General features: G+C 32.7%; 1 protein-coding gene across 6 annotated transcripts in view; it reads left to right on the top strand.

Moving 5' to 3' along the window:
- The window catches only part of POT1 (protection of telomeres 1), an 85398-nt gene that overhangs the window by 48873 nt on the left and 23366 nt on the right, over window positions 1-13159 (top strand). For all 6 annotated transcript variants that reach the window (XM_072784428.1, XM_072784429.1, XM_072784431.1 and 3 more), the window contains 4 exons: window positions 336-626; window positions 4577-4732; window positions 10080-10249; window positions 11319-11407. In XM_072784428.1, coding sequence (XP_072640529.1) covers window positions 336-626; window positions 4577-4732; window positions 10080-10249; window positions 11319-11407 — 706 coding nt within the window. The remainder of the gene's footprint in view (window positions 1-335; window positions 627-4576; window positions 4733-10079; window positions 10250-11318; window positions 11408-13159) is intronic.

Here is a 13159-nt window from a genome sequence, read left to right as displayed (position 1 = left end):
TGGTCACTTAGCATCTTTTTTCCTTTTGTAAATTATACCTTAGTAAGAAAAGTAACAAATGTAAAAGTGCAAACCTGATAGGGTCAGGGAGTGGATCACCTAGATCTTTAAAAAAGACCAATAAATATTACATAGTGTTTTATGGTTTGTATGGTGCTTGTGGATCTTGATACAGCCGGTTGATTTTATCATTTTGTATATTAATTAAATGAACATATTAAATAATTATATCCTCTCAACTATGCTGGCAGAATTTATAATCTCTCAAATTTCTTCAGTTCTTGGGTTCTGCATAGGTAAGCTGTTTTGTTTTCTGCTCTGCCCAACTTTCTTAGATCCAAGTATATAAAAATGAAACTCAAGGTATCACCAGCTCTGGCTTTGCATCTTTGACATTTGAGGGGACTTTGGGAGCTCCTGTCATACCTCGTACTTCAAGCAAGTATTTTAACTTCACTGCTGAGGACCAGAAAATGGTAGAAGCTTTACGTGTTTGGGCATCTACTCATATTTCACCTTCTTCAACATTAGTAAAATTGTGTGATGTTCAACCATTGCAGTATTTTGACCTGACTTGTCAGCTCTTGGGCAAAGCAGAAGTGGATGGAGCATCATTTCTTTTAAAGGTAGGTATTTTAAATGCTTTAAGTTGTAAGTTAACACCACCTGCATATGAGTTTATGTTTCATTTTGATGGGATAAGTATGCATACTGTGTTATTATATTAAGAGCTTTAAATCCAGCTTAACCATTTATGATGAGCTGAGATATTCATGCAACTCTACTCTTGAATTTCTTTATACTTCCAGAGAAAAATAGTATTACAATAGTTCATAGTTTATGCTTTATTTTTATTTTAGAATTAATAAAATATAGTTATTTTCTACTGTTTTAGTTTAGTTACAGTTCTACATATGCATGTTTTTGCTTCCCTGTCAAGGTATCCTTCCTTCTCATTTATTTTCTTGGCTCATGGATGTTGGGTTTTCTTCCCATGTCATTTCACTGCTTGTTTCATTGGGTAGATCACAGATGATTTTTTTTTTTCATTCACAGATGATTTTGAAGTATTTATTTTTATTCTTGTTCTCTTTTGTTTTTAAATCATCATGATTTTTAAAAAGTAACATAAGACCATATAATCTTTGTTTACATACCCCAATTTACTCATGAATGGCTTCTGAAAAAGACAGTTGTCTGATGTTAATCCTCACCTACTCATCCTAGGCAGGATGCATTTAAACAAACACTGCTTCACCTCTGCTCCTATGGTTATTTCTTTAGCTTCTGACTCTTTGAAACAATAGGACAAGAAACAATACAGAGGCACAAGTATTGGACAAGTATTGGGTTTACCTTAATTATCATTTATAACTTGCTCTTATTAAGGAATGGGGAAGATAGAAATCCCTGAATAAAAGATGAAGTTTTTTAAAGTTGTAAGTACTCTGAAAAAAATTAATTGCGTGCTATAAAAAAGTTAAGTCAAGTATGACATCTGAAGTTAAAGCAAAGTAAAATCATCCAAAGTTAGAAGGAATCATAGGTCAGCCAGTTATAGTTTCTGCCCAAAGTGACATTCTTAACAAATGAGCTTTTGTTAATCACTGAATGTTTCTGATGACAAGTAATCTATTGTGCAGAGTATACCCCCATCTTTTGACTGCTGGGTTAGAAAATTCTTAAATTCTGAGATATAATCTGCAGCCTTTTAGCTGACATGGCTGAATCTGCATTCACTCTAAAGCAACAAAACATATGCCTGCATCCCATTTTTATAGATAGCCATTTCACATAAGTGAAAACAGCTTTCATGTCGATGTTATTTTAGAATACAGCATTCAGAAGTGAATGTAAAAATTTCTTGAGGACAATTTAAAATAAATCTCAGAAGTCTGTATACTCTTTGACTCAACAATTTTCTTTCTCTAAATTTATTTTTGTAAGTTTTCTAAGTTTATTTTGTAAATATGGAAAATTGCATTTAAAAGAATATTCTTATATTTCTTACAGTAATAAAAATTGGAAAAATTCATTAACAATAGAATTATGTGAAGTAATGTATTATGTAATACTCTTTCAATAAAATGACATTGTAGACATAGTTATTAATATGGATATTCATAATTTTACTTGGCAATTAATGCAATTTTATTTACATACTAAAATGTATTATATGCATAGTAAAAATACATTAAGAAGAATATATAGCAATATTTTTACTCATGTTATCTCTAGGAAGTCAAATTTTGAGTGATTTTTTTTTTCTGAAATTGATTTTCCTATCACATACCAGAAATAACTTTTTAAATTATGTTTTAAACACAAAAAGAGCCAGACATTACTCCAAGGTGAGGTATGGAAAGCATGAAATGTAACAATTATTTCCTGTCTCATCCTGGATATGATAGTAGTACAGTTTCCTTTATTAGTAACTATGATACTAATTTAATTATTCTTATAGACATGTTTTACCAGTAACACATTAAAACAATTATACACTGTAATCCAGTTTATTTTTAGAAATCAGAAATGATTGTTTTTAAAGAAAACTATAATCCTCTTTGTGAATGTTAAATATATTTGTGAAAATGTTTAGCAAAATAGAAGTATGCCTCCTTAACTTGATAAACAATTTCTCCTGTAAATTAATCAAAATGTTTAGTGGTAAAATTCTGTCAGTAATGCCAGGAACAAGACAAAAATACCCACTATTTCTCTGTTACATTGTTCAGGAAATCTCAAGAATTCACTAAGATTAAAAAAAAATGGAGTTATAACTCTCTTTAAAAGAATGAAAAAAAAAATCAGTACTTTTAAGATGTAAAAACCCAAACAATGAACTGAAAAGCTTTTTGGATTAATAAAATTATTCATTGACATAGCTGATTTAAAACATTAGTGAAATACAGCTTTGCTCCATATTAATAACAAATAGAACATATAATTGAGCAAAAGTTCTTTCAACATCGCAGTGACTGTAAAACAAGACAGTTATAGCAAGAAAGCCCTGAACGTCTGTGAAGAAAACTAGAAAGATTTACTGAGGAGCATAAAAGAAAAGTTAGGACTACTAAAAGATTTTTTATTCTTTTTTAAAGTGTTTGTTTTTTTTTAATGAAGTGCTCTTTTTGTTATAACTGTATTTATTGAATTGACAGTGGTTCTGAAATTTACTAGAAACACTAAATGATCAAGAATAAGACAAGAAAAACTTGACAAAGAAAACTCGGTCGTTTTCTACCATATCAGATATCAAAGCATATTGTTCAATTACATTAATTAAGTTTATAGTAAAACTGATGAAAAGATTGGGAACCTCAGAAACAATCTTACACTATACGTATAATATATGCATGATAAAAATAACATTAAAAATCATTTCAAATTGATAGGTTGTTAAATAGTGATTATTACCTGTTTTGAAAAAAGAATCAGATCTATATATAATACATAATTTCTAACAGATTAAGTTTTGATACAAAATTACAAAAGTTCCAGAAGTCATTAAAAAACAAAGCAAGACTGGGTTGTAAGTGATTAAAACTGAAGCATAAAAGCAATGTAGCTACACTGCTCTCTCAGCTCCTCCCCCAAAAGACTGGTAGATTTGTCTGTAAAGCTATTTTAAAGTCATAAAAACAGTAACACAAAATGAAAGAACAAATTCCAAGTGGAGACAAATGTTTGTGACATATAAGTGTTCCAAAGTGTTTGTCCTAGTTCTTTGAATAATCTAGGGAACAGTGAGTGACCCAGACTCAATGATTGTTTATTTGAAACTTGGCCTAGTCACCAGCGTTATTGAATACTTCCTCTGTAAGTGGACACGGGCAGACAAGAACTCTGTAGAAATGTAGTGTTTTCTGTTTAGCGAGCCTGTTTCTCTTGCCTAGCCAAATTTCTTACATACAGAGGGATTCTTACCTCATGCCAGATGTCTTTTGTCATGCCCTTCTATAACAAAGGGCCTAGCACAGCACAGGCTAGCTTGCATCTTAAGGATGGCATGGTGCATATTTACTCATCCTGTGCCCTGTTGCATCCTTATCTCAACATAGCTTACATAGCAGTTCAGTATATCTTTTCCTTTTCCAGCACCCATGAGTTTCATTCATTTGTATTCATAATCTCTGATATAAACAGAATGTTCCTATCTGTACTTTTAAAGGCCTTTTCCAAAATAGAACAAAGTGAAAAAATGAGCGAAGTTTAGGAAACATTCCTAAAAGTTAGGGATTCATACTTAAGAAAATGAGCAGATATAGTCATAAAGGTTTGTATGTAAGATGGTAAAAAGATAAATTCAACAATATGTTAATACTTTTTTCTAAGCAGTATGAATTTCTTTCTTCTTTGTATTTTCTACATGTCCTATATCTATGTAGTCCTTTTACATAGATAGTCCTTTTATATACATGTTATCAGAACATACACCATATTTAAGGTTTAGCAGATATTTGAAAGAATACATTTAATTACTTTTAAGTTATGTTATCAGCAAATAAAATTCTTCTAAAAGTCTCCACAGTTACACAAAAAGATCCTTAAACTTTGCTCTACTCTGTTATGGCAGGTATGGGATGGCACCAGGACCCCGTTCCCATCATGGAGAGTCTTAATACAAGACCTTGTACTTGAAGGAGATTTAAGTCATATCCATCGGCTGCAGAATCTGACAGTGGACATTTTAGTCTATGATAATCATGTTCAAGTGGCAAAATCTCTAAAGGTGATGTTGGTAGCAAATGTTTGCTCTTTTTTTTTTTATTTTATTTTATTTTATTTTATTTATGATAGGCACACAGTGAGAGAGAGAGAGGCAGAGACACAGGCAGAGGGAGAAGCAGGTTCCATGCACCGGGAGCCCGACGTGGGATTCGATCCCGGGTCTCCAGGATCGCGCCCCGGGCCAAAGGCAGGCGCTAAACCGCTGCGCCACCCAGGGATCCCATGTTTGCTCTTTTTGTTTTTACAGATGGGTAAATCACATTTACAGATATTTGAGGTCTAGAAATTAACTTTAATTTTTAATGTGTAAAATATATTGAAAATAAATTATTAGGGCAGCCCCGGTGGCGCAGCGGTTTAGCACCGCCTGCAGCCCAGGGTGTGATCCTGGAGACCTGGGATCGAGTCCCACATCGGGCTCTCTGCATGGTGCCTGCTTCTCCCTCTGCCTGTGTCTCTGCCTCTCTCTCTCTAGCTGTGTCTCTATGAATAAATAAATAAAATCTTTTAAAAAAAATAATTAGAAGATGCATTAAGTTATAGTGTCTTAACTTATTGAAATTATAAAGAATATTTCTTGAATATTTTAAAGCTGTACACAGTTTTACTATAAAAATAGGAAAAATTTTATTGTACGAAATTGTATAAAAAACTTGTAAGCTTAAATGTTAAGCTTTATTAATTGGTTTTTCAAAATCTAGCCTACAACTTTGTACTCATTATTTTAATAAATTGTTAATCCACTTCTAATATATATCATAAATTATATTTTTGTACTGTACAGTTTTTTAGAATTTGCTCACTGCTTCTGAGTTATTTTTTAGGTAAAAGTGAACTTCAGATATGGCACTTCTTGATTATTACTATTGGGAATATTTTATTTTTTTTAATGCAGATATCTTTTCTAGCAACAAATGGCATCATTAATAACAATAGTAATGTTTGGTAAGCACATCATATATATTTAGCACTATCCTGTGTAGTTGGTCACCATTGTCACCATTCCTATTTTACAAATTAGAAAACCGAGCAAGTTTTTTTAATAAAGAATAGTTAAGGTAATCTTAAGCCCAAGATTTCATGGCTATGTGGATGAAGCCAGTATTTGAATCTAGTTGTTGCATCCAAAGCCAGTCCTTTTAAAGCAGTATAAAGAAATGATTTCTGTTTATTGCAAATAGTTTCCATTCTACCTTTAGGGAATTATACAACCTACTTATAGAAAGTTATATGGCCCGCTTATCGGACGAAAACAGTAAAAGTGAATTGCAGTTGTTTTAGATCTGAATTTTATGCCCTGTTTTCCCTTGTAAATAAATGTTCTTGGAAAAGGAAATAGTTCCTCCTACACTGCATTACAAATAAGCCCATCCAACTCAAGTCAATAAATTTAGGTTAAAGTGAGGAAAGTGATAACTGAACTTTCTTGTCCTTTGTGTGTGTGTGTACATGTTTTCATACCTAAATATCAAGAGAAAATTGGCTTTTGAAAATACATGTTTTGATGCTTTTCCCTGATTTTCTCTACACGGATTACTTTATTTTAAAAATAAATGTAATGATAAAGCTAACTCAAAGTCTTTTAAATGCAGATAGAGTTCTGGGGCACCTGGGCGGCTCAGTTGGTTAAACATCTGTCTTGGGCTCAGGTCATGATCTCAGGGTCCTGCAGTAGATCCCTGCTCAGTAGGGAGTCTGTTTCTCCCTCTGCTTACGCCCCACCCACCGCCTCGTTCTCACTCTGTCTCAAATAAAATAAATAAAATCTTAAAAAAAATATATCGAGTTCTTATGAATGAAAAAGGTTTACATTTTCTGTTAAATTCTACTTTCACAATGTAATTCCCTTCTCTCTTTATGCTGCTTTTATAGGTCTTTCTGTTATCCCCCCTTGCTTGTCCTGATTTCCTTGTCTAAGTTATTGAATACCGCCTAGCACAGTGTTTTCCTTTTAGTAAGGATGAAGTGAATAATATCTGCTAGTAGTGAATGAATCAGTGAGCACTGAATTTTCAAATTTTTATTCAGCTCCCTTTTTGTCTGCTTTATCTCACCCACTAGAGGGTGCTCTGAGCACACATTATTAGAAATATAGTACACTTCATCTTTTTCAAAAGATATCATATTATTTATCTGCAATGTAATAGGAAAATGAAAAGGATTTTCTCTGTGTAAGTAATGCATCTGTTGGCTTTTATTAAATGTATATTGACATCCCATTTTATTTGTTCTAAGACAACCATTTGATATTAATTTAAGAAATCCCCAGAGTTAGATGACCTTGATATAAATGAATTCTTATCAGCACTTGGTGACAACTGTTTGAAATTGATACTGAAATACATGGAACAGATTTTTATTGAATAGGAACAGGGAAAAAATATTTTTTAATAAAATAGTTAAGGCAATCTTAAAGAATAATTGTCTTTTATATATAATACATTTTATAATTGAAATTGCCTTTAACATTTCTCCTAAATTTTGCTTTTTAAAAGTGTTACACAAGCATACATGCACAAACCCACATATATATGGGCACACATGCATGCGCGCGCGCACACACACACACACACAAACTTCCAATTCAAAGTTTTTGTCTAGAAATTAAAGCAGTGTATTCCCAATCATTAGTCTTATCCTGACACAATTTAAAAGTAATTATAAAAAATATATAGTCTTAATTATTTTTTAGCCTTCAGTGTCCCAAGAGCTGACTCTCAGTTCAACTGATTGTTTTCAGACATACACAAGTAATTAAAACGTTAAACTTAAACGGAATTTCTTGAGAGTTTGTGGAAGATTAAAATTATTTCTAAAGGGATAGCAATTTCTTGATAGCTATATTTGCTTTATTTTTTATGTTTACTGAAATGGACTTTTATCACAATTTTTGAAAGTATATTTTTATAATTTTTGATTATGACTCACATTTTTAGAATCTTACCACATTACTGACAAGATGAGGCAATATGTATCTATTATAGTAGAGCATCTGGCACATTTCATAGTATATTTAGCAAGCTTAAAAAAAATACAATGCTGCCTCCAGAAGGAATTTCTGGAAATAACAGTTTGTCATCTTGATAGGCTATTTATATAAATAAATTCTTTCTTAATCTTTACTGTTTTATTATGAAAGACAGTAGTAGAAAAGTTAATGCAATAAATACCCATGTGCATGTCATCTAAACTTAACATTTTTAAATGTTTTTGCCACACTAATTTCAGGTACTTTTAATTTTTAGGACATAAATCTCTACATTTTGAATCTTCTTTGTACGTCTGTTCATTCTAAATTTTGCTCCCTAGTATCTTCTTTCTTTTTATCCTAATATGTAGGTATGTACACATGTTTATTATACTTTTATGTATTCATCTCTGAAAAATGCATATGGAATATGTATTATTCTGTAATTTGCTTTCTTTCTTTGATGTTATACTTTTAAGATCTATCCGTGTTCATATATGTGTTTGCATTAATACCACAGGGTCTTAATTATTACAGCTTTATTTTTATTTTTTATAGCTTAGTCTTTAAATGATATTCTGTAGATCAAGCAAACTTCCTCCCCACCCCAGTTTAGTCTTCAAACTTGACTTGTGCTTCATATCCATATACATTTTCAGATCAGCTTTTCAAATTCCATTAAAGACCGTGGAGATTTTGATTGAAATTACACTGATTTTAAAGATTAATTCATTGGGGGAGGATTGCTATCTTTATAATGTTGAAACTTTTCATTTATGAATATGATATCTTTCTCCACGTGTTTAGGGATTTTATTTATTTGACAGAGAGAAAGAAAGCACAAGCAGGTGGAGTGGCAGGGACAGGAAGAAGCAGGCTCCCTGCTGAGCAGAAAGTTGGAAGCAGGGCTCGGATCCCAGGACCCCAGGATCATAACCTGAGCTGAAGGCAGACGCTTAACAGACTGAGCCACCCAGGCGCCCCTAAACTTTTTTTTATATCTATACAGAGCATTTTATTTAGAGGGAGGTGGTTTTTAATTTTTTTTTTTTTTTTTTAAGTATATCTTCCCAAAACTTGGGTCTGGAACTCATGACCCCAAGATTAAGAGTCACAAGCTATACTGACTGAGCCAGCCACATACCCGCATGTGTTTCGGCCCATTTTCAGTGCTTTGTATAAACATGTCCTGTATTAGTGTATAACCTATATTTAAAAAGAATCATAGAATAATAAACGTTGGAAAGAGTGAATAGAAGTAGACTGATTTTTTTTTTTCCAGTATCATACTTTGGAGACCATGAGGAAAATCAGTTTTCTCTTTTATTTTTTGCTTTCTGTATTTTCCTTCTCTGACTTTTTACCCTGCTCCCCTGCAGGGTAGATGTCAGTGGAAGAATCAGAGACAAAAAGACCTAAATCCCTACCTCCTCCTCACAAAAACATGACTGAGAGGAAAAAAAGTTATATAGCTTCTTCCTTTGAGTAGGTGTCAATTTCTTTGATAAACATTCTGCATCTGTCATTTTAAGTCTTCTACATTAAAAGAATATCAAATACTCTATAAAGACATTTTTAAGACTAAACAAGACCTCTAAAATTACGGAACATTTAGTTCAAAATTATAATGGTTTAATCTTGTATTTGAACTCATTTTAGAATGTGTTTCACGTTATGGTGTAAAGACACAGTGCTTATTACAAAAGTTTTCTTTCCATAAAACTTGTGGACTAGGGGGATATTTATTATTACTTGTGGAATAGGGGGATATTTTTATATTACATTAAAAATTTTTCTAGTATTTGCATAATGAGAGTATTTTAGCAATCGTATTTAATTAAATCTTACCTTTAAGTAGCTAAAACAAGTTATTTTCAGAAGACTCAGTTTTCTAAATTAAATAGAGGGCTTGAGTTTGATTTACATAGTGGGTTTCTTAACTATTGTATTTTATCAATGCTAAGACTCAATCTTATGTCACACTTGAATATCTCAGACATGGATATATGTCTTCCATTTGAAAAAAACATATATAGATGGATATATATGAATATATATATATATGCACTTACATATTTAATGTAGATGTATATCCATGGGTCTAGGTATACATATATACATGCATATATATATACACACACGCGCGCGTACATTTGTATATATACATACATGTGCGTGTGCACATCACACACGAACGAACACGTTTTAGTTTTGATACAGTGTCCTTGGGGTGATACTCTGTACACACCAGGATAACATACCAGGATTCTTTCTGCACTCCTGATTATTGGTCTTATGCCCCATTTTGGCTAAGTATTTTATATATCAGAAATTGTTTGATTTTTCTTCATTTTCTAAATAATAAATAATGTATTTTTAGGTTGGAAGCTTTCTTAGAATTTATAGCCTCCATACCAAACTTCAGTCACTGAATTCAGAGAACCAGGCAACGTTGTTAGCTCTAGAGTTTCATCTCCATGGGGGTACCAGTTACGGCCGGGGAATCAGAGTCTTGCCAGAGAGTAACTCTGATGTGGATCAACTGAAAAAGTAAGCATATCATATGCCTATTTAGAAATTTCAAATAAGGTATTAATTAAGCTGATTTCCAAGATGCTGTTGTTCTAGATTGGGGCAGATGGATCCAATGAGTTCTTTGTAATTGATCCTCATAATCTACTGTGCCAGTTATCCATTTGTTTCAATAGATGAACCAAATGAAACAGAAGTTAAATGATTGTAAGTTCAAATAGATAAGTAGTAGCAGAGCCCGGCAGGGTATTGTGTATGGTTTCCAGTAGTGACTTGTGCACTTATATCTACAGTGTGCTTATGCTCTTTTTCCACCATTTGGCACATTTCCCAAGCATACCAACAAACAGTTGAAATTGGAGCTTAGCTAAAGTTTGGAAAACTTGATACATATCTAGAATTCCAGACATACTTAATCCTGCCATGAAAGAATATTACCTTTTTAAAGTGCTTATGACTGATAAAACAGGTGACAGAAATGTTTTGGAGTATCCTATTTTAAAAACTTACAGATGTGCCCAGGAAGTGAATTGTATCTTAAGTCCTGCTATACATGCAGCTCTCATTTTTGTAAAGTATCTCTACTGCTCACTGTGTACAATATTCTGGATAAGTAACTAAGTAAACCCATTTGGTAAGTTGAAATGAAGGAATATTTCTAAGTTTTAATATGTTGAAATCAGTATGACTTTTAAAACCAATAAGCTATTTTTATAATCCTGTATCAGTTTTACTTCTTTATTTCTCATATTGCCATATATAGAGCACAATATTTCACTTTTTGATTCTGGAATGAGATTGTTTTGACAGAATGCCATCATTAAATTCCCAGTTAATTTTTGTTTGCAGCATTTCATCATCATGTTGTTTTACTCCTATATTTCGAGGATCAGATTTTTTAAACGTGGGGGACCTTAGAACCTCAGATAGTCTGAGGAAAGCTGTAGACCTTCTACTGAAGAAGATACACACACACATAATCTTTTACACAATTTTAGTGATTTCTTGTTTTCTAAGAATAGAATTAAACTAGTCATATTGACTATTTTATGCAATTTGATGTGAAATTATGTTCTTTCAATTACAGGGTTTTAGAATCTGCAGATTTGACAGCCAGTCAGTGTTCCGATGCTATATGTCATTCAGAACAGGAGGACAGCCTTCGGACTCTTTCGAGTAAGGACAGTGTTTAATGTTAACGGTTTAATCTTTGCTAAGTAAAATGGCTTTATCAGTATTCTCTTTTTTAATACTTTCCTATCTCTGCCTAGCTTTTTTTGTTAAATCCGTATTCATTGTAAAGGAACAGGCTAAATCTATTATCTGTATCCTGTGCAGAGGTTAACATTATTTCTCCCTTAATTATTTAATTGCATTTTCAAATTGGGATGATATATACTGATTGGTGGTATATGTAGTATTTATGTATATATGTTTATATGTGTGTATATATGTATACATATGTGTGATACATATGTGTGTTTGTATATTCATTAAAATTCTGTATTTCCTAGGCAACCACTTTGTCAGTTTCTAAAATGAACGGTGATTGTTTTTGCTATTTTATTTCAAAAAGCTAGATTATTTTTTGATCACACATATTTTAGATATACACATGGTTCCCGGTCTTTTTTTTTTTTTTTTTTTTAATTTTATTTATTCACGAAAGACAGAGAGAGGCAGAGACAGAGACAAAAGGGAGATGCAGGCTCCCTGTGGGGAACCTAATGTGGGACTCAGTCCCAGGACTCTGGGATCACGCCCTGAGCTGAAGGCAGATGCTCAACACTGAGCCACCCAGGTAACCCTGATTCCCAATCTTTATCAAGTTCATCAGGTACCTAGTTGCAAGATCTTAAATATTTGGTTCTGTATTTATATTATTGTCTACCTGAAAGGTGACAGTTCAAGTCTAAATTTTAAAAATCTGTAAGATTTTCTCCTTTACCATTTTGCTTTAATATCTTCTTGTACATTCTGGGACCTAGAATCTATCTCATATTTTTATCCCATATTTTTTTTCAATCTAACTCCTTCCCTATTATGATATAAACTATTTTATGAGTATTTTCTCTTTCTATACCAGTAATGACAAGCATTAAAATTAACCTGTATTGCTTGGTGCCTACATGCATTATTATTTAATCCTAACAGCATTCCTTTCAGCTTGAAATTATTTTGTCCCTTTTACAGAAAGGTACCTGAGGCTTTGAGTGATAGGGATCATGTAATTTTCCCAGAGTTACTTAGCTATTAACTGATGGCAAAGTCAGATTCAACTACAGGTTATTTAATTTTTTGTACATATTTTAAATTTATTTCTTTATCCTGCCTTAAAACTCCACATTTCTTAGTGCCTTGGTGATGGCATTTTAGCCTGATCTGTGATTACTTAAACTCCCACTAGCAGGCTAATTTACTTTACCTGACAGTCATGTGGGGACAGCATAATTTGTAATTATCCTTTATGAAATCCCTTTTCTCCTTTTACAAAGATTTTTAAATCTTTTTTAAATTATAAAGTTAATACGTGTCGTGATATCAAGTTACACAGCTTCCCCATGCCCTTGTGTCCACTCCTGAGGTCACGTTAACAGTTTAGTGTAGTGTAGTTTCTTCAACACTTTCATGCTTATACAAATATATATACACTTGTACATAAACAAACATGACTTTCCCCTCTTTAAAATATCAAAATGAGGTGCCCAGGGGATCCCTGTGTGCCTCAGCGGTTTAGTGCCTGCCTTCAGCCCAGGGGCGTGGTCCTAGAGTCCTGGGATCGAGTTCCACATCAGGCTCCCTGCATGGAGCCTGCTTCTCCCTCTGCCTGTGTCTCTGCTTCTCTCTCTCTCTCTTTCTGTATCTCTCATGAATAAATAAATAAAATCTTTAAAAAAAAAAAAAAAAGAATGAGGTGCCTGATGGCTC

This window comes from Canis lupus, chromosome 18 (genome assembly GCF_048164855.1).
Source record: "Canis lupus baileyi chromosome 18, mCanLup2.hap1, whole genome shotgun sequence".
Taxonomy (NCBI): domain Eukaryota; kingdom Metazoa; phylum Chordata; class Mammalia; order Carnivora; family Canidae; genus Canis; species Canis lupus.
This window is presented reverse-complemented; position numbering and strand designations above follow the sequence as displayed.